The sequence below is a fragment of the Psammomys obesus genome, unplaced genomic scaffold, assembly GCF_907164565.1.
Source record: "Psammomys obesus unplaced genomic scaffold, mPsaObe1.curated_primary_1811, whole genome shotgun sequence".
NCBI classification, from domain to species: Eukaryota; Metazoa; Chordata; class Mammalia; order Rodentia; family Muridae; genus Psammomys; species Psammomys obesus.
Genome location: NW_026585643.1, coordinates 2,834,168 through 2,861,627, shown reverse-complemented (window position 1 = coordinate 2,861,627; position 27,460 = coordinate 2,834,168). Strand labels below are relative to the sequence as shown.

At 44.3% G+C, this 27,460-nt stretch overlaps 1 protein-coding gene across 1 annotated transcript in view; it reads left to right on the top strand.

Moving 5' to 3' along the window:
• LOC129684405 (putative uncharacterized protein MSANTD5) overlaps nt 1-26,536 on the top strand; it is a 27,065-nt gene extending 529 nt beyond the window's left edge. Inside the window, exons 2-4 of the mRNA XM_055617562.1 lie at nt 3,689-3,780; nt 25,646-25,951; nt 26,250-26,536. Of these exons, the coding sequence (XP_055473537.1) occupies nt 3,689-3,780; nt 25,646-25,951; nt 26,250-26,536 (685 nt within the window). The remainder of the gene's footprint in view (nt 1-3,688; nt 3,781-25,645; nt 25,952-26,249) is intronic.
• The last annotated feature ends 924 nt before the right edge of the window (nt 26,537-27,460 follow it).

Below are 27,460 nucleotides of genomic sequence, written 5' to 3'. Positions count from 1 at the left end.
AAAAAAAAAAAAAAAAAAAAGTCAAAATGAAACAAAAAGTCCACATAAAAAAGAAGCCTGGAGTTCAATTATGTTGGCCAACTACTCCCGGGCAGAAGATTAGTTGATATACTCAATGACACTTCCATAGAAAAGAACTGAGTTTCCGTTTGCCTGCAGATACTAGTTGCAAATAGCTTCTTAGTTAGGAGTGGGACACCAGGGTCCACTTCTCCCCCACAGTCCTAGAACTTGAACCCCAACAGGTCCTATAAGTTCTGTCCCAGCCTCTCTGAGTGGTCATAGTGTATCAGTCCTGTTGTTTCCCTGGAATCACCCACCGCCTCTGGCTCTTACAATCCATCCTCCTCACTCCTGAATACATCCCTGATCCTTGAGGTCGTATTCTGTGGCACTCATTTTTAAAATTACTTTATTTGGGGTATTAGGCCTCAACCTCCCTTCTAACCTCCCAACCCTACATAGGAGAGAGGAGTTTCGTGGGGAGAGAGGGCCCCAACCCCTTCACTTCTCCGGGCTGTTTAGGATCAGTGGGTCTTTTAGGACTCCATACCAACGGCAGACACAGCAGTCTTCTTCAAGCCACTGCACCCCAAAGTGTTTCTCTCCATCTCTCTGCTCCATGCTGCCACACCAGCCGTCTCTCGGGTCTCTCCAAACTGCTATTAGCCACACACCAAGAAACACCACACCACACTTTCTGTTTCTGAGCTCTCTTTTTATATCCTCAGAGTCCTAGACCACGCCCCTCTCCACGGCAAAGCTTAAAGGCTGTTACCAGCTGGCTAAAGCCACACCCCACATGAGACAATTGACAGGTGTGGACAAACGATAGCACAACCAAAATGCCACGCTTGGGATGAAAACAAAACCATATTTACATAACAAAACTGACTTTACAAGGAAACCAAAACTTCCATTAAAATATCCTAAATGGACTCACTGAATTTATTATCGTGAGAAGTGTTTTGTTTTGTTTTTTGCTGTTGTTGTTGTTTCATACTTTTTCATAATTTATTCACTTTACATCTCGATCATAGCCTCCTCCCTCCTCTCCTCATGATTCCACCCTCCCTCCCTCTTCCCCCATCTTCCCTCTCCTACTCCTCAGAAAAGGGGATCTCCCTCCTAACAACACACCCCAACACACATCAAGTAGATTAAGGACTGATTGAATCCTCTTCCCCAATGCCCTGGGGGAAGTGATCAAAAAGCAGGCAATGGAGTCCAAGCCAGAGACAGCACCTGCTCCTCTTACTAGGAAACCCACTTGAGGACCAAAATGCCCATCAGCTACATCTTTGTAGGGGGGAGAAGTGTTTTTATGTGGTAAACTGACTGACTGGTTTGCCACAAGCTATTCACATGGGAACAGCTTTATACTTCCATCAATTCCCTGATGTTATTGCTGTTTTCTACCTTATAATTGTCTGATGACAACCTAAACTCAACCCCTGGAAACAGGTGAATATCACCCTTCCAGGAAAAGAGTCAAGTGTTTACTTGGTTAGTTGAAACGAGTTTGGACATTCCAGGATGGCCTAGAACTCAAATATGTAGCTAAGGAAGACCCTGAATTCCTGGTCTTTCTGCCTCTGCCTCCCAAATTCTGGGATAAGCATGTACCTCCACACCATGCTCAAATCCTCACACACTCCAGGCTGGCCTCCAACATACTTCGTAGCTGAGGATGACTTTGGACTCTTTTATCTTGCCTATACCTCCTAAATTCAAGGATTACAAACATTTGCCACTGCACAAACATCCACATGTACACACTCACATGCTCTGATACAATTTTTAAAATAAAAATAGGTGGAAGATTAGATACAATACTTTGCTCACCATTTTCTTTTGTACATAAAACTTAACAGCTTCTCAGAGTTTTCTTTCATTTTGCTCTAAGATAATCTCTCACTCTGTGACCTGATTGACCTGAAACTCAATATGTAGACCAGGCTGTCCTGCAACTTCTCCTATCTCTGCCTGCTAAGTGCTGAGCTTAAAGGCTTATACCCTGACAGTTACAAGAGTTTCGACTGAATTACCTGTGTGAATTTTTCCTACTGAGAGGAACAAATACCCATTTACCCCATGTTGGGTACCAAAGACAAACCAAAGAAATGACTCTATCCAAGTAGAACTTTGTGAAAGGATGGATTCAGTTATGACTCCTTACAAGAACAACAGCAATTTACATTGAAGAAAAGTCTTTCCAGAAACTGTTGCTACATTTTAGATCATTCTGGAGAGCCACCTCTGAAGCCCCTCCCCCAGCAACTATTAAGTCTCTTTTTAGTCTTAGGAAAGCACAGGGCTTTGGGAACCCCTCCCCCACCAGCTGTTAACTGCCTATATTTTCTTGGGATGAGGCAGGGATACCTGAGCCCTTCCCCCAACCAACTGTTAACTGCCTATACATCCGTCTCCAATAGGATAAACAGTAATGGACTGAATCTTGCACAGATCTTGTATAAGTAATTACAGTGGCTGAGAGTTCAAGAATGCAAGGGCTGAGTCATGCCAGGAGGAGCGGGACATGCTAGCACACACCTGTGATCCCAACACTTTCGGAAGTAGAGGCAGGTGGAACTCTATGAGTTCGAGGCAAGCCTGGTCTATAAAGCAAGTCCCAGACCAACGGGAACTACAAAATGAGGCACTAGCAAAAAGAAAAAGAAAAAAAAGAGAAAAGCAGGGGGTGGTACAGATGGATGGCTCAGCAGCGAAGGCCTAGTGCCAACCCTGAGGAGCTGAGTTCCATCCATAGAATCCCTGAAGTGGACAGTGCTCTGACTTCTACAAGAACATTGTGGCACATATGCCCTTATACACACACACACACACACACACACACACACACATAAATCTTAAAGCCTGCATTTAAGCTGATGACAATGTTGTCTGAAACAGAGGTCACTGGCAGCCCAGATGCATTTCTGAACTGTATGCCTCCAGGTGAAAGCTTGGATGAGGGAGAAGGGAGGGAGCCAACTCACAGTAACATCTACTAAAAAAAAAAAATCCCAATTTCATCTTCTGTCTATAGGTGTGCCAGGATCAATAATAATCAGAATAAAAACCCCCAATTTAGAAATGACCTGTGCTGAGAGTAACTCCTCTCTCCCGGGACTCCCAAAGGAGAGCCCTTTGAGGTTTGCTGTGGGCAGATGAGAGGAATGGAGACTCAATGCGCCAGCTGCATACTTCAGAGACATGTCAGACTATCTTGCTATCTCTTCTGGTGAAGAAAACTGTCGTGGGGCTTTCTCCCTCTGGGCATTCAGCCCTGGACTGGGATCCTGCAGACCCAACCGCCTGGCTAAACTTCATTCCTTCAGGTCCAGCACCAGTATGCTTCAGTACCTGGACACTCTGAAAGGAAAGAACAGGACCTGGACTCCAGACCAACGTGTGTGTGTGTGTGTGTGTGTGTGTGTGTGTGTGTGTGTGTGTAAAAATCAGATGTAATTTCAATCCCTCTCCATCTGTTTGTTTGTTTGTTTGTTTGTTTGTTTGTTTTATTTTGTTTTCTTAAGACAGGGTCTCTCTATGTACTTCTGGCTTTCCCTTGAACTCAGTAGACCAGGCTGGCCTCAAAACTCATAGAGATCCGCCTGCCTCTGCCTCCTGGGTGCTGGGATTAAAAGTGTACACCACAATGCCTGGTGTCGGGTTATTTTCTTAGATGGGGTCTCTCCCTAAACGTGAAACTCATCAATGCCACCACAAAGGCTAACCAGCGAGCAGCAGGGATCCTCGTTCCCCAGCACGAAGACTGTAGGTCCTCAACACTCCGGCTTTTTAACATGGGTGCTGCAGGTCTGAACTCAGGTCCTCGTGTTCACATGGAAAGGACGTCACTGAAAGAGCCACCTCTCTCCGCCCCAGCATGTGAAACCCCTCAAGGGCTTTGGGGCCTACAGCTGTGCACTAGACGGACAAGAACCACTCAGTCAACAAAAGTAGCAACCGGGGAAAGGCATGGCTTGGAGGAACTCAGTGGGGATGCTCTGTCTCCCTACCTAAATGATGGGGAGTCTAAAGTAGCTGAGACCCCAAAATAAAAGAAATAACCACATTAGGATTGAGAATGCATGATAGTGTATGCTCCCACAAAGCCCCATTTACTCTTTCTTTTGTTTGTTGCTGTTGTTTTGTTTTTGTTTGGTATGGCTTTTGGTTTGTCTGTGTAGCGCTAGCTAGCCTGAAACTTGCTAAGTGGTCTCACAGAGAGAGAGAGATCTACCTGCCTCTGCCTCACAGATGCTCTGATTAAAGCCACGAACCACCACGCTCCGCTAGATGTACATTTTAAAATATATTTTTATTGATTTTGAGTGCACGCAGACCTGAGTGCGCAAAGGTAAGAGAATAACTTGGCAGGACTTGGTTCTGCTTTTCCTCACTGTGCCTCTTGGGTAGTGCATTCTAGTTGTCAGGCTTGGCAACAGTCGCCTTTACGACCGTGAGCCATCTTGCCAGCCCTAATTGTACATTTAATTCTTATTTAACTTGATACGAAGTTTTACTTAACACTAGTGAATGTGCCTGGTAAGGTAACAGGATGAAGATATTGAGAGGCAAATTATGAAAAGTAATGGTTTGGGCCAGGGAGATGACTCAGGGGCTAAAGGCACCTTTCCACCAGACCTGATGGCCCGATTTTGATACCCAGGACTTACATAGTGAAAGGAGAATCATGAGTTGTCCTCTGGTCTCCTACTGCCTACAATGAACACTGCCTACTGCCCACATGTAGAACTTGTGACTATCAATAAAGGCTTGTGTCTTAGTTTGAGTTTCATTGCTGTTAAGAGACACCATTATCATAGCAACTCTTATGAAGGGAAACATTTAATCAGGGCTGGCTTAGTTTCAGAGGTTTAGTCCATCATCGTCATGGCTGGAAGCATGGCAGCTTGCAGGCAGGCATGGTGCTGGAGAAGCTGAGAATTCTACATTATGAATCTGCAGGCAGCAGAAGGGATCTGTGTGCCACACTGGGCTTAACTTGAGCATATGTAACTTCAAAGCCCACCTCCACAGTGACACACATCCTCCAAAAAGGCCAGACCTACTCCAACAAGGCCACACCACCTAATACTGCCTCTCCCCAAGGGCCAAGCATTCAAACACATGAGTCTGTGAGGCCATTCCCATCCAAACCACCAGAGCTAGTCATTATTGATTCAGTAGACTATTAGAGATAAACTTTTTTAGCTAGGCATGATAGTGCACACTTGTAATTCTGGCGCTGTGGAGGAAGAGGCAGAAGGATTGTGCCCATCAGTTTTTTATCAATTTGACACAAGCTAGGGTCATCTGAGTTAGAGGGAACCACCACTGAGAAACTGCATTCATTAGACTGACTTGTGGATGTGACTGTATGGCATTTTCTTGATTAATAATTGGTATAAGAGGCCCCAGATTTCTGAGGGCCATGCCACCTCTGAGTCCGTAGTTCTGGGATATGTAAGAAAGCAGTCTGAGCAAGCTGAGGGAATCTGGTCAATAATCACTGTTCTTTGGGATAATGAATGACTACTTTCCCCTCCTATCACAGGACTGTGTTGTTGTGTGCAAACCAAGTATCCCTGGCACCTCTGGCCCCAACAAATCAAGTATATCCACCCTCAAAACCCTCCGTTTCAGTTCCAGCCAGCCTCCAGTTTCCAGTCTTAAGTTCTTGTCCTGACTTCCCTTCACGATGGGCTGTGATTAGGGTATGTAAGCCGAATAAACCCTTTTCTCACTAAGTTGGTTTTGATCAGAATGTTGCAGCTCTAAAAAGCAAACTAGAACACAGATTGTAAGTTTAAGACCACCCTGGGCTACATGGGAGACCATGTCACAAAGAAAAAAGTGCTAGGCTTGCAGGCTTTTGCTGTCCTGTCTGGGCAGAAAAAAATACATGTTAAAAAATGTGTAAAGGCTATGTTGGTGCATCTACCACCAACACTGCACTCATATGTAATTAAGATCAACTAGTACTTCAAGTCAAATGCTTTTTTGCTTGTTTGTTGTTTTAACACAGGGTTTCTCTGTGTAACCCTGGCTGTCCTGAAATTGCTTTCTAGACCAGGCTGGCCTTGAACTCACAGCAATCTGCCTCCCTCTGAGTGCTGGGATTACAGGTGTGCACCACCACATCTGGCTTAATTTTTTTTTCTTGTGATAAAAGTCAAATTTATTTACATACTCCAGTGAACACATCGGTAGGACAGAAACAGAGCCTCTTCGCTAGTGTGATTTATTCCATCTTCCCATTATGGAGGCTGGAAGACTAGCAGTTCTGATCTAAAAGTTGTTTGAGCCGGTTAGGTTAACTAATGTAGAAAAACATTTTGAATTTTCCCATTGAAAAGTAATCTTTCAGTCATCAAAAAACTAAGGGATTTTTTTTTAAATGGAGAAGAAAGACTGAAACAAGTTTAACCCAGCTGATTATTACATAGAAATCCTACTCCTGAGTGGGACAGGGCATGGTGGCACATGCCTCTAATCTCAGCTCTTGAGAAATTGAGGCAGGCCACCTTCCTTAATCCCAGCACAGAGGCAAGGTAGCAGATTTCTGAGTTTGAAGCCAGCCTGGGTCTAAAAAGTGAGTTCCGGCCAGGCTTAGCGGCACATGCTTTAATCCCAACACTCAGGAGGCAAGAGCTGATGGATCTATGTGAATGAGTTCGAGGCCAGCCTGGTCTGCAAAGAGAGTTTAGGACAGCCAAGGCAACAAAGAGGAACCCTGTCTAAAAAAAAAAAAAAAAAGAGGCAGGAAGGTTCATTTTGGGTACACGGCAAATTCAAGATTGGTTATGCAAGACCTCAAGGAGGAGAAGGAAGACAACCAACCACAGGAGAATCTTTTTTGAACGGATAATGCTAGTCTCTGTAGTAGAGCAGTTCTCAACCTTTGGGTTACAGATTCTTTGGGGATTAAATGATCTCTCACAGGGGTTGCCCGCCTAAGACCATCAGAAAACACAGATATTTACATCGTGATTCATAAGCAGTAGCAAAATTACACTTATGATGTAGTAACAAAAATAATGTTTTGGTTGGGGGTCACCACAGCGTGAGGAACTATATTAAAAAGATGCAGCATTGGAAAGATTAAAACCACTGCTATAGTGAAAGAACCTTCCCAGGAATGGCTTCTGTATTGTTTTGGTTGGGTTGGGTTGGGTTGGGTTTGAGACAAGGTTTCTCTTTGTAGCCTTGGCTGTCCTGGACTTGCTTTGTAGTCCAGGCTGGCCCCACACTCACAGAGATATACCTACCTTTGCCTCCCTAAGTGCTGGGATTACAGGTGTTCAGCACTGCTCCCAGCAGGAATGGCGTCTTTAGAAAGGTCATCGTATTCTTGGCCCCTTGTGAAGAAGGAAGGAGGCTGGTTGCCGTTCTTTACCGTACTGAAACAGAGAGGGGTACAGTGCTATCTGGATGCCTCAGCTTGCACAATCATCGGGGCAACCTTGTTTTTTTCTTCTAGCTGTTCTTTGACACAGTGTCTCAAGTAAATCAAGCTTACCTCAAACTCTTGATCCTTTTGCTCCCTCCTCTCAAAAAAGTAAGCTAGAACAGAATAGGGTTCCAGAAAGGGGACACTGCTGTGACAGACCTGACCCTATTGCTCCGGGGACGACTGTGGAAGGAATTTGGGACTCCGAGCTGGAAAAGCCGTTTAGTGTTAAGAGCTTAATGAGCTGCTGTGGGAGTTTAGAAGATAGCATGCTGAGAGCAGTGTGGATGGTGGAGGCCTGGCTTGTAAACTTTCGGAGGGCCTCATCTCCAGTAAGATCAAATAAATGAACAATAGCAACGCTGCCAGTGGGTCTGAAACTCTTCTCCGCTGAGACCTACTGATCCGAAAGCACGTGACGGTGCATAAAACAGCTGTGCTCCAGGAAGGGGAAACCTGGGACCTAGGTGAGAAAAGGGGACAACCAGGCCTTGAACGCTGTCGCCCCTAACAGTGACCTGGGTGAGGCCTGTGGAGGCTGCAGATTCTATGAATCTAATAAGATGGAATGTCACATGGAGGGGACAGGGTTCCTTACCTAACATTCTAAACATTCTACAAGGCCCATGGGGAAACTCCCAGCTTAGGAGTTGTCCAGGAGGGAAAAGAGGAGGAAGTCTAAAAAGGCCCCCTTAGACTTCTGTCTGGAGGAAGAAAACAAGACATGAAGTTTGTGTCTGGCCTCTGTGCATAGTGGCCTTGGTGGTCACACAGATCAGGTACTTTAAGGAAAGCAAACCTTTATCTGTTAAAGCAGAAACAAGCCAAAAAAAGAAAAGAAAAAAAGAAGGTCTTTCAAGAAGTAACAGGAGTCAGGAGGACTGAGGACTGGAAGAACGCCTCAGCGTTTGAAGACGATGCTGATCCCACTGTCCACTCACCCGGTGGCTCTCTTTCTGTTCTGAATGGCCACAGCGGAGTTCCAGAGGCTGCATGGGTTATAAAGAATGGAAAAAGATGGGCTCATTCTAGATTTGGGGAAGTTCATCAAGGTGCCAGACAGAGAGGCTCTTCCTGCTGCCTCAGTATGGACAGCAACACACTGCTAAAGAGCAGTGTGACCACACTCACAGACAAGGAACCCATTACTGGCAAAGGACACTAATCTAATCCATATGTGTGTGTGGGGGGTGGCATAATCTAAACTCTAAACTCCTCTTAGTATTGTCACAACAGCAATTTAGTTTGAACTTGTTTCTCTCTCTGTCTCTCTCTCTCTGATGTAGTTAGCCTGGCCTTGAGCTCACTGTGGAACACAGGATTACCTTGAACCCCCCATTGTCCTGCCTCTATTTCCTGAGTGACAGACATGGTGACCCTGAGTCCTAAAGGAAATGAGAAACATTCTAAAACTATACACAGTAATCTAAATCTTTTGAAGCCTGAGTTTCTTCACCAAAATGAGAAAATTACACATCCTATGTCCTTGAAAAAAAGCTTTTATTTTTTTTCATCTCTTCTGATGTGTGCTATCCCAGCACCCTGACCACTTCTTTCTCACTTTTCTGCCTTATTACTAATATCCTTTCCTTTTCTTCTTTGTGGCTTTGTTGTTGTTGTTGTTGTTGTTTTAAGAGTCATTTACATTCGTTTTATGTGTGGGAGTGTTTTGTGTTGTGGGATAGCTACCAAAGAAGACTGCTCAGGCACAGGTTTAAGCCAACAGAAAGTCTTTTTATTAGCCCACCGGCAACTACACTGTGTGTTCAGGATCCCAGTGTAGCACTGAGCCTTTCTCAGGTTGAGCTTTTAAACACACACACACACACACACACACACACACACACACACAAAAAAAAAAAAAAAAAAAACAAAAACATATTCTGAATCGATATACTTCAGTTAACAAGAACTGGTAGCCAGAAGCAGAACTACAGAAGCTGAAAGGCAAGGTTAACACATTTAGATACTTTCCCAGAACTATAGACTTCGATGGGTTAGGTATTTGTTTTTGTTTGGGCAGGTAGTGCTGTGTATGTGTTGAGTTTTATATCATGCATTGTATTTCCATCATGGAGTCAGTTATGCTAAGATCTGGGGACCTATGAAGGTCTGGAGCTCTGTTATATTTTACCTGCATATATATAAGTCTACTTGTGTCCCTACCTGGTGCCTATGGAGGCCAGGGGAAAACATTAGAGTTATAGACGGCTATAAACTACCCTGTGGTGGTTTGAATAAAAATAGCCCCATAAACCCATAGGGAGTAGCACTATTAGGAGGTAGGCCTTGTTAGAGGAAGCATATCGCTGTGGGGGTGGGCTCTGAGGTCTCAGGTGCTCTAGGCCTTCACTTGTGCTGCCTGCTGATCCAGATGTAGAACTCTTAGCTACTTCTCCAGCACCGTGTCTGCCTGCATGCCGCCATGCTTTGCCGCCATGCTGATAATGGACTAAATCTCTGGAAATGTAAGCCAGCCCCATCGAAATGTTTTCCTTTATGTTCTTTGTTCCTGTGTCTCTTCACAGAAATAAAACCCTAACTAAGACAGAAGTTAGTACCAGAGACCAGGATATCCCTGTGATAGGCCTGACCATGCTTGTGTTTGGAAGAATATGCAACATTTTGTGGCTTTGAGTTAGAAAAGCAATTGGACCCTTGAAGCAGAGCTTTATGGGATATACTTATAGAAGCGTGGGAGAGAGACAGTGGTGCTGAGTGAGGATGATTTGAACTATGGGCCTGGCTCAAGAAGTTTCTGAGGAGAATGTTAGTATGTGGCCTAAAGATCATTCTTGTGATATTTCGGTGAAAAAAATGTGGCTGCTTTCTGCCCTTGTTCAAAAAAAAAAAAAAAAAAAAAATCTGCCTGAGGCTAAACTGAAGAGTTATGGATTAACAGCTTTGGCAGAGGAAATTTCCAGACAGCCTAGTACTGACTGTCTTGCTTGGTTATAAGTGGCTATGCTCATGTAGATTTATAATGAAATGGAGCAAGCTGAGCAAGGAAAAATACAAAATGCACAGTCTGAGGAGAAAAGAAATGCCAGGAAGCAGAATGGAGCTAAGTCCTGTGTTCATAGAGATAAAAAAGAGTAAGAAAATCCTAATGCTAAATAGAACAAGGCTAAAGGGGCCTCAGCACAAGACCGCACCCACCTAAGCGTCCAACTGTGAAAAGGAATTAAAGAACAGCTTAGAGCCAGTTGTGGTGGCACATGCCTTTAATCCCAGTGCTCCAGAGGCAAGAGCAGGCAGATCTCTAAGTTTGAGGCCAGCCTGGTCTACAGAGTAAGTTCCAGGACAGCCAAGCTTAGACAGTGAAGGAAAATCTCAAAAACAGAAAGCTGGTGAAAACATATTTGAACGAGGGAGCCATGTACCAGCCCAGCAAGAAGCAGAACTTGGAAGCTTCTGCCAAGTGGTTCTGGCTTCAGAGTCAAGGATAGAAGAAAGGGTCACTGAGGCCAGGGATATCCCTTTGTGGAGGCCTTAAAAAGCCTATGTGTGAAGCTGTGAAGGTGAAGCCTGGATTGCCTTGGAGACCCCAAGCTGTTACAGATAACAGAGTCATGGTGGAATACATGCTGAGGAGAGTTGCTAACGGGAAGCAGAACCAGCCCAAGAGAAACAAGTATGCTGTGGTCAACAAAGCTGAAAGGAGTTGGAAATGCAGAGTCTGGAATGTGCCCTGCTGGTTTTGGTCTTGTTTCTTTCTAGTATTTCCTCACTATGCTCCCTTTCCTCCCTTTTGGAATGGTAAAGTATATCCTGTGCTATTATTTATTTGAAGTACATGACTTGCTTTTTTGATTTTGATTTTTTTAAGGGATCACGGTTAAAAGATTACCATGAGTATCTCTCTCTCTCATTCTCTCTCTTTCTCTCTCTGAGACAAAGTTCCTCTGTGTAGACTTAGTTGTCCTGGACTTGCTTTGTACCAGGGTGGCCTCGAACTCATAGATATCCTCCTGCCTCTGCCTCCCTAGCCATCCAGTTTACCATGAGTCTTAGAAGAGACTTTGAACTTTGGAACTTTAGACAGTGCTGATACTGTGATACACTAAGGGGACTTCTTTTTTTTCCCTTTGAGACAGGCTTTCTCTATGTAGCCTTGGCTGTCCTGGAATTGCTTTGTAAACCATGCTGGCCTCCAACTCACTGAGATCCTCCTGCCTCTGCCTCCTCGAGTTCTGGCATGTGCCGCTGTGCCCAGCTGACTATGGGGACTTTTGAAGTTGGACTATGGTATGGCTAGAAGCCTATGGAGGCCAAGGAGTGGAATGTGGTGGCTTGAATGAAAACGGCCCCATAGGGCCACAGGGAGTGGCACTATTAGGAGGTATGACTTTGTTGGGGTAGGTATGGCCTTGTCGGAGAAAGTATGTCACAGTGTGGGGGGTGGTTTGAGGCTTTAGAAACTCAAGTCAGGCCTAGTGGATCACCATCTCTTCCTGCTACCTATGGATCCAGATGTAGAACTCTCAGCTCCTTCTCCAGCACAATGTCTGCTTTGATGCTGCCATGCTTCCCGCCATGACAATAATGGACTAAACCTCGGAACTTAAGCCAGCTGCAATTAGATGTTTTTCTTTATAAGAATTGCTGTGGTCATGGTGTCTCTTCACAGCAATAAAATCCTAACTGAGACGTATGTGCATACCTGAAACGAAACACAAATTGTGGATATTGGAAATAAACCAAGGTCCTCTGCAAAAGCAGCAAGTGCTCTTTACTGTTGAGCTGTTTATCTAGCCTCCCAGAATAAAATTGTAAAAGAGAATATTAGATTATTTCAGAGACCCTTTTGCTCAATAAAATTTTATGAGTTTAAAAAAATAATAAGCTATCTTATTATGGGTATGGTGGTACATGTCTTTAATCCCAGCACTTGGGAGGCAGAGGCAGGTAGTTCTCTGTGAGTTCAAGGCCAGCCTGGTCTACAAAGTGAGTCCAGGATAGCCAGGGCTCAGAAAAACCTGTCTCGGAAAACCAAGATCATCATCATCTTCTTCATCATCATCTATAAACTGGCCAGGAATGGTGGCACACACCTTTGATCTCAGCACTTGGGGGGCAGAGGCAGGCAGATCTCTGTAAATTTGAGGCCAACATGGTCTACAAGGAGAAGAACCTTGTCTTTAAAAAAAAAAAAAGCAATGAATAAACAAACAAACAGAGGTCAGGTGTGGTGCATTTCTATAATCCTAGCTCTCAGGAGGTGGAGGCAGGAGGAACAGTAGCTCAACAACAGAGAGTTCAACCTAGGCTTCATGAGACCTTGTTTCAAAAACCCAAAAATAAGAACAATGGTGATGATAATAAACTTTGCAGGGCATGAGACCATGCCTGTAATTCCAACACTTGGGTAGCAGAAGCAGGAGGATCACAGCAAATTCATGCTCAGCGTGATTTACATAGTGAGCTTCAGGCCAGCCAGTTCTATAGAGTGACACCCTGTCTCAAAAGACAAAAATAATACTGATAATAACAATAATAAGAGAATAAGCCTAAAATTAAACAGGTCTAACAGTTTTGCATCAGCCTATTTCTGTCATAAAATATTTTTCCTACTTCCCAAGCTAGAAATATAAACTCAGTGACTTTCAGAAGAAAAATAAAAACAAAAAGAGAGACACATATAAGAAAACCCAAAAGTACAATGGAAAGCAAAACCAGTAAAGCTGGCATCCACACATGACTCCTGTTACATTTCTTGAACAATTTTAAGTTCCCAATAAGATGAAGTAGAAAAGCAGAACTTCCCATAGACCACCTACCCTGGGGTGGTTTGAATAGGTATTGCCACCAGAGACTCATGTGTTTGAATGATTAGCCATAGGGTGCAGCAGTATTAGGAGGTGTGGCCTTATTGGAGTAGACGTGACCTTGTTGGAGGAAGTGCGTCACTATGAAGGTGGACTTTGAAGTTATATATGCTCAAACTAGGTCCAGTGTGGCACAGTCTCCTGCTGCCTACAAATCAAAATATGAATTCTCAGCAGCTCCAGCACCATGTCTGCCTGCTACCATGCTTTCTGCCATTGATGATAATGGACTAAACTGTAGGCCAGCCCCAATTATTATTATTTTTTTTTACAAGCATTACCATGGTCATGGTCTCTTCACAGCAATGGAAACCCTAACTAAAACACATCCCCATGCCTGCACAGCCTCCCCGTCATCTACAACCCTGAAGGACACATATTGACAATAAGTTCCTTCTGCTCCCCACAGCATTCAGGACTTTGCACATTTTGGGTTCTCACCGTACAGATATATCATTGTATCTTATTATTGTTTTCTCCCTTTCTTTCTTTTTTGTTTTGTTTTGTTTTTAGAGACAGGGCTTCTCTGTGTAACAGCCCTGGCTGTCCTGGAGCTCACTCTGTAGACCAAGCTGTCCTCAAATTCAGAAATCCGCCTAAATGTGGCTCTGGAATGCTGGGATTAAAGGCATGGGTCACAATGCCCAGTATTGTTTTCAGGATAAATATTAGATATAGCAATATTATCCCACTTACACCACTCCAAAAGAAAAGCACTGTCCGTTTTCCTTATAAGATGGTGTTATGGCCTGGATATGGTGTATCTCTCCGGGTTTGTGCTCTAGAGGTCTTGTTCCCTGGGTGACAGTGTTGAGTTGATTAGAAACCTCCATGAGGTATGGTCTGGTGTTAGGTCCTAGCATAAATAAGAAGTGCCATTGGAGGGTTTGGGAGTTTCCATGTTACAGAGGGTATGAAAGTCTTTGTGCTCACAGACATGTGCTCAGGGAACCTGGAATGTTAAGTACACAGAATTGTTCCTCCAATAGAAAGAACACAAATCCCGTTTTCACCCAGAAGGCTGGAGCAGGCGTGCTTTCTAGCCTGGTGGCCTTGGTGCAATCTACACGGCTGAAGATTCCCAGGCACTGACCTTTCTCCAGACTCATTCTCAGAAATTTGTTTTTCTCAGTCAATCTGTAAAGCCTATCTTTGTGGACATCACAAAGAGTTTTGGGATAGTTATCTCTGGTCCATATTTGGCTTGTTTTGTTCCTCAAGGAGATTTATGTATGTTTTGTTATGCACACAGGATTGCCTTATCACCAGAGTAATTTTCACCAAATTGTGCTGTACTGAAATATGTCTAAAATAAACGACCAACAGTTTGAACCAACACCAGCTACTGAGTCCAGCTCTACCAAACAGACTCCTTGTCTCTCTGCTGCCAGCGAAGATAGACGAGAACACCACACCATCCCCACCCCTCCACTGAGGTGCCTCCCCGACTTCCTGTTTTAGTGTGGTCCCTTCCTTAGGTCCATGCTTCACCATCCACTACAGACTCTGTTAAAGTCCACAGTGCATTTAGCCTTTCAGCCTTTGAACTTTCCTTATACAACTAGCTGCCACAGATATTTCATTGGCTGACATTAGTGGGCATAAAAGAGAGTGAAGAAGAGATTCTGTAAAGAACTGGTGGTGTTTAGAAAAGTAAAATTGTCTCAGACAAAAGTAATCATTTTGCTCTTGATGGATAGGGTTCTAGTTGAGATTTTTTTTGTTTTTGTCTGTTTGTGTTGTGTTGTTGAAGGAGTATTAGACTCTAGAGGCTTCTCTACCCCAGATAGTTCCCAAATAATTGAGACAGAGACTTTTTAGATTATAAAAGGCACCAATAACTGGGCAGATATCAACCCTCTAAGCTATTATACTATTTCCCAGCTACACACCCCAAGTTATTTGCCATAATTGTTCCTGCCTGGGCTGCTTCCATTCCATCAAGACAGCCATCATGGCCATATGCTCATGGTCCATTTTGCTCCATCAGACTTCCTTCTCTCCAGCTTTCTTTGCAGCTTCCCTCTCCTTCTGCCTCATGGTCCCCACCTGACCCCAAGCCCAGGAACCGAAATAATTTTATGGTTAGGAGTCACCACAACATGAGATACTGTATTAAAGGGCCATAGCAGTAGGAAGATAAAGAACCACTCCTAATCCCTGTACTTGGGAGGCAGAGGCAAGTAAATCTCTGAGTTCAAAGCCAGCCTGGTATACAGAAGAACTTTCAGGACAATCAGTGCTATACAGAGAATACTGTCTCAAGCAAAAGAAAAAGGAAGGAAGAGAGGAAGAAGGAACCAAACCAAAAGTTACTCTGTTTCGTTTTCTGCTGCTGAGGATGAGTTACTACGCACTGCATCTCCTGAGCAGAGCCTCCTGCAGCCCTGGAAGTTTTGGCTTGTCAGCATCTAGCTACATAGCGACTTTGGGGCCTGTGTTACATGAGACCCTGTATCAAAACATGAAAAAACAAAAAGAAAACCCTAAAAATGAAACTGCCATAGGACCCAGTTATACACCACTTGGTACATACATGAAGGCCTAAATCAACAGATCGCATGAATATCCAAGTTAACTTTTGCACTGTTCACACTAGCTAGACAGCTGAACTGGTCCAGATGTCCACAGACAGATGAATGGATAAAGAAAATGTGGTTTATAAATAAAAGGGAATGTTTTTCAGCCATAAAAGAAAATGACATCATACATTTTCGAGAAAATGGATGGGACTGGAAATAATTCTGTCAAGTGACATAAGCCAGACTCAGAACAACAGACACCATATGTTTTTTTTCCTCCTATATATCCAGATGTGTGTGTGTGTGTGTGTGTGTGTGTGTGTGTGTGTGTGATAAAAGTAGAAAGGAGACCATGAGAGAGGAGAAAGACAGTTTAACAGAAAAGAGGTAAATGGGGGAGAGAGAATAATGGAATTCATATGACATGAAAGTAGAAGGAAGGATGATTTCAGAGAAAAAGGAACAGCATAAGGGTGGACAAGGGTGAAAGGGGAGGGCAATACAAGGAGGAGAATGGATAAAAAAGAGGCAGGTGGATCACTGTGAGTTCGAGGCCAGCCTGGTCTACAAAGGGAGTCCATGAAAGTCAGGACTATATAAAGAAAACCTGTCTCAAAAAAAAAAAAAAAAAAAAAAAGGACAGGATCTCTCTAAGTAGCCTTGGATGTCCTAAGTTGGCCTTGAACTCGAACTCAAAGAGATCTGTGTGCCTCTATCTCCCACGTGCTGTGACTAAAGTCAGGGGTCACAATGCCCAGCTTATACTCATTTTCACATTATTCCAAGAATAACCCTTACATTCTTTTTTTTAAAAAAAAAAATTAGATTTGACTTGTGTGCATGACTGTTTTTTGTTTTGCACAGATATATATACTAAACACATGTCTGGTGCCCATGGAGGTCAGATCCTCTGGAACTAGAGTTTGTGAGCCGCTATATGGGTGCTGGAAATCAAGCCAAGGTCCTCTGCAAGAAGATGTGCTTTTAACCACGGAAGCACCTCTCCAGCCAGCTGTCGCTCCTGCATAGTGTACACTCCTTTAAGAATGCAGTTGAATTTTGTTTTGTTGCTAAACATTTTTTGTATCAGTACTCATCAGTACTCATCCGTAGTTTTTTCTTATGATGCTATCTTTGCCTAATGTCCAAATATTGCTGGCTTCAAAGAAAAAATAAAAAAGTGTTTCTTCCATTTCAACCATTTCCAAGAGTTTGTTGAGTACTGATGTTTGTATTGAGAATTTGAGAATTTTGGTTTCTTTAAAAATACATAGAAATATTTTGAGAATACAATTTTCATTTTTAATTCCAGTCATGGGGATATGGGACCGCTTTGAAGCAGCTGACTATGATTTGCCCTAAGGGCATGATTTTGCCAGCTGTACATAGTTACTGCGATTGTGTGATGTTTGGATTTTGGGAGACTTTTCAGAGGGTACATGGTACGAGGGATCCGAGAGGTGGGATGGGTTGCTGGTTGTTGGATTCTGTTGGTCACAGTTTATTAGGTAGTTGTGTGCAAAGAGGAAACAGGAAGAAATTAGGTATCCTGACAGCAAATGTCAAACTGCTCCAAGCAGCTGGCTGACCCTCATCAGCAGAAAGCAGTCTAAGGATAACATTGTCCCTTTCTCACATCTGACTTTATTTAGAGATCTCTTTCCTTTCCTCTTTATCCTTTTTTCTCTCATATCTAGTGTTTTTTTCCACATTTTGTACTATTAATTTAATCTCTTTACTAAAATAGATTTGTAAAGATTTCTTCTTTCTTTGAGATTCATTGTTAGCAAGCTTCTAATTCATTTTTGTAGGATACTCATTGTGTTGACGAAGAATTTTTATAACAGCCTTTTTATAAAAAACCTTTTATTAAGAAGAAAAGGGGAACTGAAACGTAAGTTTAAATTTTGTATATTAGGTCCCAAAAGTGAAGAAAAATGTTTGTTTGACAATTATGTATTCATGCAGCTAAAGTCATTCATCAAACCTTAGACTAATACATGATTATTCCAAGATTAAAGTAACCCATTTCTAGTAACCATATGGTACATTAGTGATCTCTTTCTCTAGCACAATATTTTTTAATTTAATTTATTTATTTATTTATTTATATTTATTTTTTTATTATGTATGCAATGTTATGCCTGCATATGTGGCTGCATGCAGGCCAGAAGAGGGCTCAAGATTTCATTACAGATGGTTGCGAGATACCATGTGGTTGCTGGGGATTGAACTCCGGAATTTTGGACGAACAGCCAGCGCTCTCAACCTCTGAGCCATCTCTCCAGTCCCTCTAGTATAATATTTTAACATTATTTTTATATTACTTTTGATTTGCTCACCAAATGAACTGTACGAATTAAATTTCTAAAAATTGGCAGGCAAGATAGCTCAGTAGGTAAAAGCTCTTTCCACCAAGTTTGATGACCTGGATTCAATCCAGGAACCCATATGATGGACAGAAAGAACGAGTTCCCACAAGTTGACCTCTGACCTCCACAAGCAGGCTGTGGCATGTATGTTCCCTCCACATACAACACGGATAAATAAGTGTAATAAAAGTTCTTAAGGAATACAAAAGCTTTACAAATCAAGTATTCAATTTACAAAAAAAAAAAAAAAAAGAATCAGAGAGAACGAGTGATATTAAAATGCTGTGTAAGAAGCCTGTTGGGGGTGCCGCACACCTTTAATCTCAGCGCTTGGGAGGCAGAGGCAGGCAGAGCTCGAGACCTAAGGCAGCCTGGTCTACAACATGAGTTCCAGGACAACTAGGGCTACACAGAGAAACCATGTCCTGGAAAAAAAAAAAAAAAAAAGGAAGTAAAATGAAAAAAAAATATTGAGGAAGGTCGGTGGTTATTATGCTGAAAAATATTAATTCTGTCCCCCTACCTTGAGAAGGCAAAATGTCTCTTCTTGTTTCTCTGCTGTGTTGGGCTAGGTAGCCTTCAGACTTCAATTTGATTTTCCTGGCTCTGCCTTCCATCTTGCCACAGAAATTCTGGAATTGCAGATATGTGCACTCCATGGGACTTTTGATGTGGCTTCCAAGAGTTGAACTTGAGTCATGAGACTTGCATGGCTAGTGCTTTTACCCTTTAAACTGTCTCTTTAGCAACCTATATTTCTTTTGCTGTTTAAATAGAATTCACAATAGTATACAATATTTGTCATTCTGAGTATGGCTTAATAGATGAGCTCTGTTCCATCCATTTTCTTAAAAGTGATATAAGTCTGCTTTTTTTTATAGCTGAAAAATGCACTATTGGACATTTACGATACACTTTCTTCAGTCATTAATCCACTGAAGGGCACTGTGGCTGATGTCTTGTTGTGAATGGTGATAAACATGAGTGTGTGGAGGCTCAGGAGATGGAGTGGAAAGTTAAAGCACTTCTCACCAAGCCTGGTAGCCTTCATTCCATCCCCAGGATCCATATGGCATAGCAGGCACTTACACATACACACACACCAAATAAATAAGCATACTGTTAACTTTATGTTTTCAAAATCCACAAATGAGTATGTGTTGTTTGTTTAATAAAATCTCAATTGTTCAATTTTACCAATAAAGGCTCGGGACCCAAATACTAGGGTGAAAGCCTGCTAACTCAGGAGAGAGGTATTCAGCCTTTAGCAGTGCTGAGACAAAAATGAGAGAAGGGTTTTTGCCATGCCTCAGAATTCACATATCCAGTGTGGCCTCCATCATAGCAGACCTCACAGCTTCTCCACTCCTGCCTTTTCCATAGGCCATGCTCTTTTGTTTTCTCCTGTCTTCTCCCTGCTCCCATTTTCTCTTTGTGTCTCTTAGTGGAGTTGCCAGGCTCCACTTTCCCAGTTATTATTGATTAGCCATGGTTTTAGACATGATTCTTACTTACAAAATAATGCATTAAAAAATTCTGTAGGAGCTGGGATCGATGGCACATACCTGTAATCCCAGCACTCTGAGAGGCTGAAAAAGGTGGATCTCTGTGAGTTTGAAGTTAACCTGGTCTACAAAGTGACTCCAGGACAACCAAGTCTACACAGAGAAACCCTGTCTCAAATAAAACATTAAAAAAAAATTTCTGGGACTGGAGAGATGGCTCAGAAGTTAAGAGCACTGTCTGCTCTTCCAAAGGTCCTGAGTTCAATTCACGGCAACCATGTGGCTCACAACCATCTGTAGTCAAATCTGATGCCCTCTGCTGTCCTGAGGCACACATACAGGCAGAACACTGAATAAATAATAAATAAATCTTAAAAAAATGTATAAAAAAAATTCTGCTTGTCTCAAAGTTTTCTTTTTCTTTTTTCTTTCTGTCTTCCTTTACATTTTTTTTTTAATTTTGGGGGGAAGGGGGAATTGAGACAGGGTTTCTCTGCATAGCCCTGGCTGTTCTGGAACTTTCTGTAGACCAAGCTCACTTCAGACTCACAAAGAAACCTGCCCCTACCACCTAGTAGCTGATATTAAAGACGGGTGAGACCATTATGTGCCTCAGATACTAAATGTGCTCTCTCTAACACTTTAGCCCTCCCCCCAACCATTTTAGCCAGTAAAAACTGTGGTTGGGGGTTCCTTCATCTCAAAGTAAGTTGCCAAACACTCAACGGTCAATCTTCCCCTACCAAGAGAGGCGTCTATGCTGACCAATGAGGGAAACTCACCAATCCAGCCAGTGTTACATGTAGCAGATAGCGATCTGGTTGCCGGAAAGTGGGTTGCTGGCTGATGTGAAATGAAATAGGTTTCCAGCAGCTCCGGTGAGTTGCCTGCGCCAAGAAGCACCCACCACGGGTGTGGACCAAGCACACCAATATTAGGATTGTGCAGGAAAGTTACATGGTTCACAAAGTTACAAAGTTCACAGATCATGCCGCTTGACTGGTTCCACATAGGAGGTTTATTAAGAGAAGGGGGAAGGGGTCACAGAGACCGTCTCTGGGCAGGGCAGCAGAATGGGGCGGTGCGAGTTCTCTTATAAGGTGACCCAGAGCATGCTCAGGTGATTTCAGGTGGTCTGTAAGTGGCTTCATGATGCCTGGAATGTTAGTATTTAGGCAGCCTGCTTCTGGGTTGCCTATCAACCTATGATGCCATCATGTGTCACCAGCCAGATAGCCACACCTGCCAGGCTTGGTTATGTTGCTCCTTAAAAGGACCAACAGGCCACTTAGTCTCTCTCTCTCTCTTTCTCTTTCTCTCTCTCTCTCTCTCCTCTTGTCCTCTCTTCTCTTGCCCTTTTCCCTTTCTCTGTTGGGGCGGCCCTCTCTCTTCCCCCATCATGTCTCACACTCTCCTTTCTCTCTCTTCATATCCATCTAATAAACCTCTTTCATATAAGATCTGCTATGCGCATCATCTTCATTGGTCCTAACATTGGTGCATTGGCCGGGAAGGGCTCTCCTGGTAGCACCTGGTCTGGTCATGCCAGGAACCCTTTAATGAGACCATGATACCTACTTACAAATCCCAACACTTAGGTTTTTTTGTTTTGTTTTATTTTGTTTTGTTTCAAGACAGAGTATCTCTATGTAGCCTTGGCTGTCCTCTACTCACTTTGTAGAGCAGGCTAGTCTTGAACTCAGAGTGACCTGCCAGCCTCTGCCTCCCTGAGCGCTGGGATTACAGGCATGCCCCATCATGCCCAGCTTCTTAGATTTCTTTATCAGTGACATTCAGAACACCCAAAGGAGACCTCAAGTACTTTGGCATTCATTCTGTTTCTTTCTAGTTTTGGATAATTTCTTCGACTTATTCACTTGATTATATTTAAGATGAACAAAACCCCAAAATTGAAGGGCACACCTGTGAGAGATTTCTGCTTCATTTGAAGTGGGAAAATCTATTTATAATCCATATCTTTGAGGTAGGAAGACACACTTTTAATCCCGATCTAATGTGGGTTATGCCTTTTGCTGGATGCCTAAATAAGGAAAGGAAAGAAGGAAGCTTTTCATCATGGCTTGCTTACTATCACCTTGATACCAAGTCCATTCCCTCACTGGAATTGGAGACTACTTTTTTGGGAGTCTAGAGTCTACTGAGAATTGCTAAAACATCCAGCCTTCAGCAGTAAAGAACTAAAGGATTCTTGAACTTTCCATTTCTGGGCAGCCATTTTTAGATTAGATGGATCACAGCCTGTAAGTCATACACATGCACATATTTTCATTCATCCTAAAAGCTCTGTTACTCTAGAGGATTAATACACCAGGTACAGCTTCATTGAGTTATCAGAAGAGTAATTAAGGCTTGCTATGAAGCCCCGGAATTCTGCACCAGAAAAGAGAGGGCTCTCATGGGACACTGGCTACCTAGGAGGCTGGGCTGATATGAGGCTCACCTCCTAACTCCTTCACTTGGGGCTTTGCACAGCTGCTGGGCCTGTGAATGGGCAGAGATCCCAGACCCCTGAGGACACATCAGGGGTTCAAGGTCATCCTATGCTACTGAGGGAGTTACAGGCCAGCCTGGGATTACCTCATTCCTGTCTCCTAAAGAAGAAGGAAAGAAACAAATACACCCATCCTTCACACCCATGCCTCCCAGTTGGCTTTCTCTTGTCCTGAAGTTTAAAATCTCTTACTGACCTCCATCTCTGCTGCTTTCCATGAGCCAATGGCTTTCCCTCCACTATGCCCTGACCTGGGTGTGTGCGCTCCTGTTATAATCCAGCAGCTGGGAGACCTAGGGAGGAGGGGCAGAAGTTCCTGCTCATCCTTGCATTCGAAGTGGGCCTGGGGTACATGAGATGCTGCCCCAGCAAACTCAAACCAAGAAAGCCCAACACCAACAGGAGGGGTTTCCAGACCCTTGAAATGAGTGACATGGTTTTCTATTCCCAGTTGTCATCGACGCTGTCCCTCAGTTTCCTCTGCAATGAAGTGAACAGGGTAGCAACACCTTCCAGCACATCTGATAGGCCAGTGGTTCTCAACCTTCCTGATGATGCAACCCTTTAACACCGTTCTTCACATTGTGGTCACCCCACCCGTGAGATTGTGCCCGTTCCACATTGGCAGCTGTAGTTTTGCTACTGTTTTGAATGGTAATGTAAGTGTCTGATAGTTCCAATGTCAGTGACCCCTGTGAAAGGGTCATTCAATCTCTAAAGGAGTCTTGACCACAGGTTGAGAAACATTGTCTTAAAGCAAGCAGCTGTGAGCTTCTGGAGAGCAGAGAAGCATGAGGGCACAGGTGTTCAGGCTGTGGCAGTGCTGAGACAAAATGAAAGTCAATAGTGTTTGAGGCCTGGCCAGAGGTTGTAAAGTCAGTGTGCCCTCCGCCATAGATGACCCCACTGCCCTTTTTTTTTCTTTCTTTCTTTTTTTGTTGTTTTTTTTTTAGACAGGGTTTCTCTGTGTAGCCTTGGGTGTCCTGCACTCACTTTGTAGACCAGGCTGGCCTAGAACTCACAGAGATCTGCTTGTCCCTGCCTCTCAAGTGCTGGGATTAAAGGCATGTACCACCACGACTGACAGACTTCACTCCTGCTTTTCCCAGAGGCCATGATTTCCGGTTTTCCCCCATCCCTCCCCTGCTTCCTTTTTCTCTTTGTGCCTCTTGGTGAAGAAATCCCCAGACTCCACTTTCTCATGTAATATGGACTAACTACAATTTTAGAAATGTTTCTTAGCTGTAAAGTAACAAATTAAAAAAAAAAAAACTGTCTCAAGTTTTCAATCAAATTTTACATGAACTGAAGATATTTAGCAAACATTTTAAACTATTAAGTTGACCAGCCATAGAGCACCATGCCTTTAATCCCAACACTTGGGAGGGGGAGCCAGAGGCAGGCAGATCGGTGTGATGTCCTGGACAGTTGGGTCTAAATTTTAGTGACTTCTAGGATGGCCAGGACTAGGTAAGGAAATCCTGTCTCTCAAACACAAACCTAACTTAGTTGACTTGGTTTTTCTTAGATTCTTTAAAAATTTCAAATTGAGACTCTTGTGCTATGTAGCCCAGGAGTTCTAGAAATCTGAGCTTTGCTCCTACCTCAGCCTCCCCTGCCTCAGCCTCCTGAGATCAGATTAAAGGCTCTTGGCTATCTTTTGCTGACCCACCCTAAACATCCAGGTGGGCTGGGCCTGCTTCAATGATACCCCACAGCTTTAAAAGGGGCTACATCTCCACAGGTTCTCAGACTTACAGAAGGCCAGGAAGTGAGCACAGGTTTCTCTCCACACTGCAGACTCTTGTGCGCCCATCAGGACACAGAGGACCCTAGTGCCCAACTCTGCTGAGCAAAGGAAGCTCAGGAGAGGAATGGAGGTGAGTTGGGAGAATCCACTGTTTTCTGGAGGGTGGCTGGGATGTATGTCTATCAGTTCCTCTCAGAAGGCTTAGAGCCTCTAAGTGTGTCTCTGGCGTGCTTCTGCACTCCACATGGATGTGAACTCACTGGGTACCCATAGCAAGCCTCCTGGAAGGTGCTGGTACTGTGTTCCCTGTACAACCACGGCAGCGTGGCAAAACGTGGTTAAACATCCTGAACATGAACACATACCTGCAATTTACAAGACGCAGCACTCCTCCTGTTCTTGGGTTTTCTTGTCTTTGTTGCTTGAGGCAGCAATTTGCTGACCCATGGCTAGCCCATCACTCACTAGGTAGCCAAGAATGACCCTGAACTTCTGAGCCCCCTTACACCTCTTTTTTGTGTTTTTGTTTTTCGAGATGGTTTCTCTGTGTGTAGATCCGGCTGCCCTAGACCTCCCTCTGTAGACCAGGCTGGCCTCGAACTCTGCCTCTGCTCCTGAGTGCTTGGGATCAAAGGTGCGTGCCGCCACCACCCTACACCTCCTAGGAAAGAGCCGCCTCCTACACACCCGTGTTGTGTGTGTGGGATGGAAAAGTACCGGTTCATAGTCTGTCTGATACTGTGGTATGTTTGAGGCAGACCTGGAGTTTATTAGGAGATTTGAAATTAGCTTTTTAGCCCGAGGAGAACAGAAAGGAGACTGGGGAGAAAGTGAGCTGGTGAGAGTGGCTGAGGTCTTCTCAAAGAGAAGAGGTGCTTCTGTTCTTACCTTTCACTTCACCAAGGGCGCCTACACGATTCACGGGAGCCTTTCCCTGGTTAACTTCAGGACCAAGCTTTCCCATTAGGTGAGAATGAGCCAGCACTTGTAGATCATGAGTCCATTGTTTTGCTAACGCTGCAAGAGGCTGGTCCCTGAGTCCATGCACAGCTAAGAGAGATTCCTGTTGCATAAAAACTGTTTTAATATTTTTCTGTTTTAATATTTAATATTTCTGCACAGAGTGCAGTAAACCAAATCCCAAGTCTGAGAAACACCCCAGAAGCCAATGTGGGATGGAGTCCAACGCAGGAAGGCCAAAGGCCCTCAGGTATTCAAAGTCAGATCTGTGCTAAAGCCAAATCTTCTGTATTTCTTTGTGCTGTGGCTTGTGGGTATATGAGAGACCCCAGATGTTAGCAGCTGTGACGAGCATAGACTGGTATTCTGTGGTGCCAGGTCTCTGTCCTTCTTACAGAAGACCCAAAGGCTCAGAGACTGTGAGAGGCTCCCTGGGGCAGAAGTGGTTTGTGAGTCTATGTAGGGACAGCGTGGCCAATAGCACCTGTCCTGTGAGATCCCATAGCATCCTGAGAGATAGTTTCTTAAACTGAAGATACCTGCACTGTCCCGGTGAGTCTACGCCTGAATATTACAGGCAGGGTAGTTGCGGACTTCTGGGCTGGTGGGTATAATCTCTCCATGACTGAATGAGGCCACTTCTGGCTGCTGAGTGTACAGGAGAGTCCCAGAAAGTTCAGATGTCCTTGTACGTGATGTCAAGTGCATTCATCACATCCCTCTGTCCCTTCCAGGTCCTTCCCATAGCCGGTGGAGTGACTCTGAAATCAGGGTCTTCCTGCAGGAATGGGAAGTCGTTGAACAGGAAGTCAGCTACCCCGGCAGGAAGATACATAAGAAGACCAAGGCTCTCTGCCAGCGCCTCTATCAGCGGGGCCTGAAGAAGACCTGGAAAAGCTGCTTTGACCTGCTGCTGACCATGCAGGGTCTGCACTGGACTCTCTGCAATGAGAAACCGAGGATGGGATCCTTGTTTTCTCCATATGCGGAGGCCCTGTACAGGATCCTGGACTATCCGTGCCAGAGAAGCCCCTTCCCAGGTTAGTCTCTCTGTGTAGACTGGTCGGGTCCTCCCGAAAGCGGCATCAGCTGGCCTGTTCTTCATGAGCATCGAGCAGAGCACACAATGTAGGGAAGCCCCTTTCCCACAGGCCTCTCCTGCATACACCAGGAAAGAGTGGCCTCTGTGTGGCTAACCTTTTTCTGTCACCACAAGGGGATGGAAGCTGGGCTTGTTCACAGTTGACTGTGACAAACGGGCCAGCACATGACTTCGCCTGATTCAGGGAGAGCGAGGGTGCCATGCTTACGTTCTCTCTCTGTTCCTTCTCCTCTCAGGTCCTCTCTCTGATGGGGCTGGTAACCCCCTGTTTCCCACGTACCCTCAGCCTCCAATGGTGCTGCCATCTCCCGTGTGCCAGCCTTGGGATTATGGCTTCCCTGCACCTTCTGGAGAGCTTCAGGGGAACCCGTCACCGATGGTGTTCGTGGAGCATTCACAGGTTCCCGGATATGAGCCCTGGAACCCTGGCTATCCGGCCGTCCCACCCCTACTTCCGGCCCCTGGAGACACCAGCTTGCAGCAGCCGGGGTCAGTGTGTGACAATAACCCAAGTCTTCCGTGAAGACAAGTGGAGAGTCCCTGCTCTTCCTCTAAGAGCCTCGTACAGCCCTGTAGGTGTGCTCCTCTCTCTACCTCATCAGGAAGAAAGTGAAACTAAATAAAGGTTTGTGAGGTAACTCTCTCCTCCTCCTGTCGCTTCTGTGGGGGCCATGAGTACAGAGGGACAGGGGATGTGGTGCTTACTGGTGAAGGTTCATTCCCAGGTGTCCTGGCACCTGCCCTCTACCCTCCGTGTCCATCAGACACTACCAGGGCGACCTGGACTTCCACACAGCAGCTCAACACCGCCTCATTCTCTTGTCAGAGAACCCATGATCCGTTCTCACAGCCTCGGATTCTCCCGAGTGCAGTGGAAACTAGCTGGAGCTTGGTGTTGGAGTGATATAAGGTCAATTAAGGGACTATCAAAGCTTATCTACATATTTATGTTTCAGATACTACATGAAGGTCTGTCAAGGGACAGTGCAGCCTATTTTAACCTTGTAATACATTTGCAGTTCTGTGAGTGATAGTTATAGCATGTTAGGCATAATTATGTCCTGGTGAAATATATAATGCGTTTGCCCTTTTGTCTTGCATCATTACATCACTTTAGGTGTCTGACGTGGTTACTGTTTCTTTTGGAAATTAGGCATGACAGAAGGTGATATGATTGTGCGTCACGCTGACAAGTGATGGGCTTGTGGTGGCTCTTCTTTGCTTAACTACCTGTACAATTAACTAAAACCCTAATGTGGTAGGGTACAACTGGGAGGTTTTTGCTCACTAAACTTTATCTCTCTGCTTTCTATGAGCCAGTGACTTTTTCTCCACTATGACAAAGCATGAGTGTGTGGATAAACCAAGCAGTTAGGAGATCTACGGAGGAGGGACAGAAGTTCATGCTCATCCTTGGCTCCAAAGTGGGTTGTGGGAGAGCCTGGGA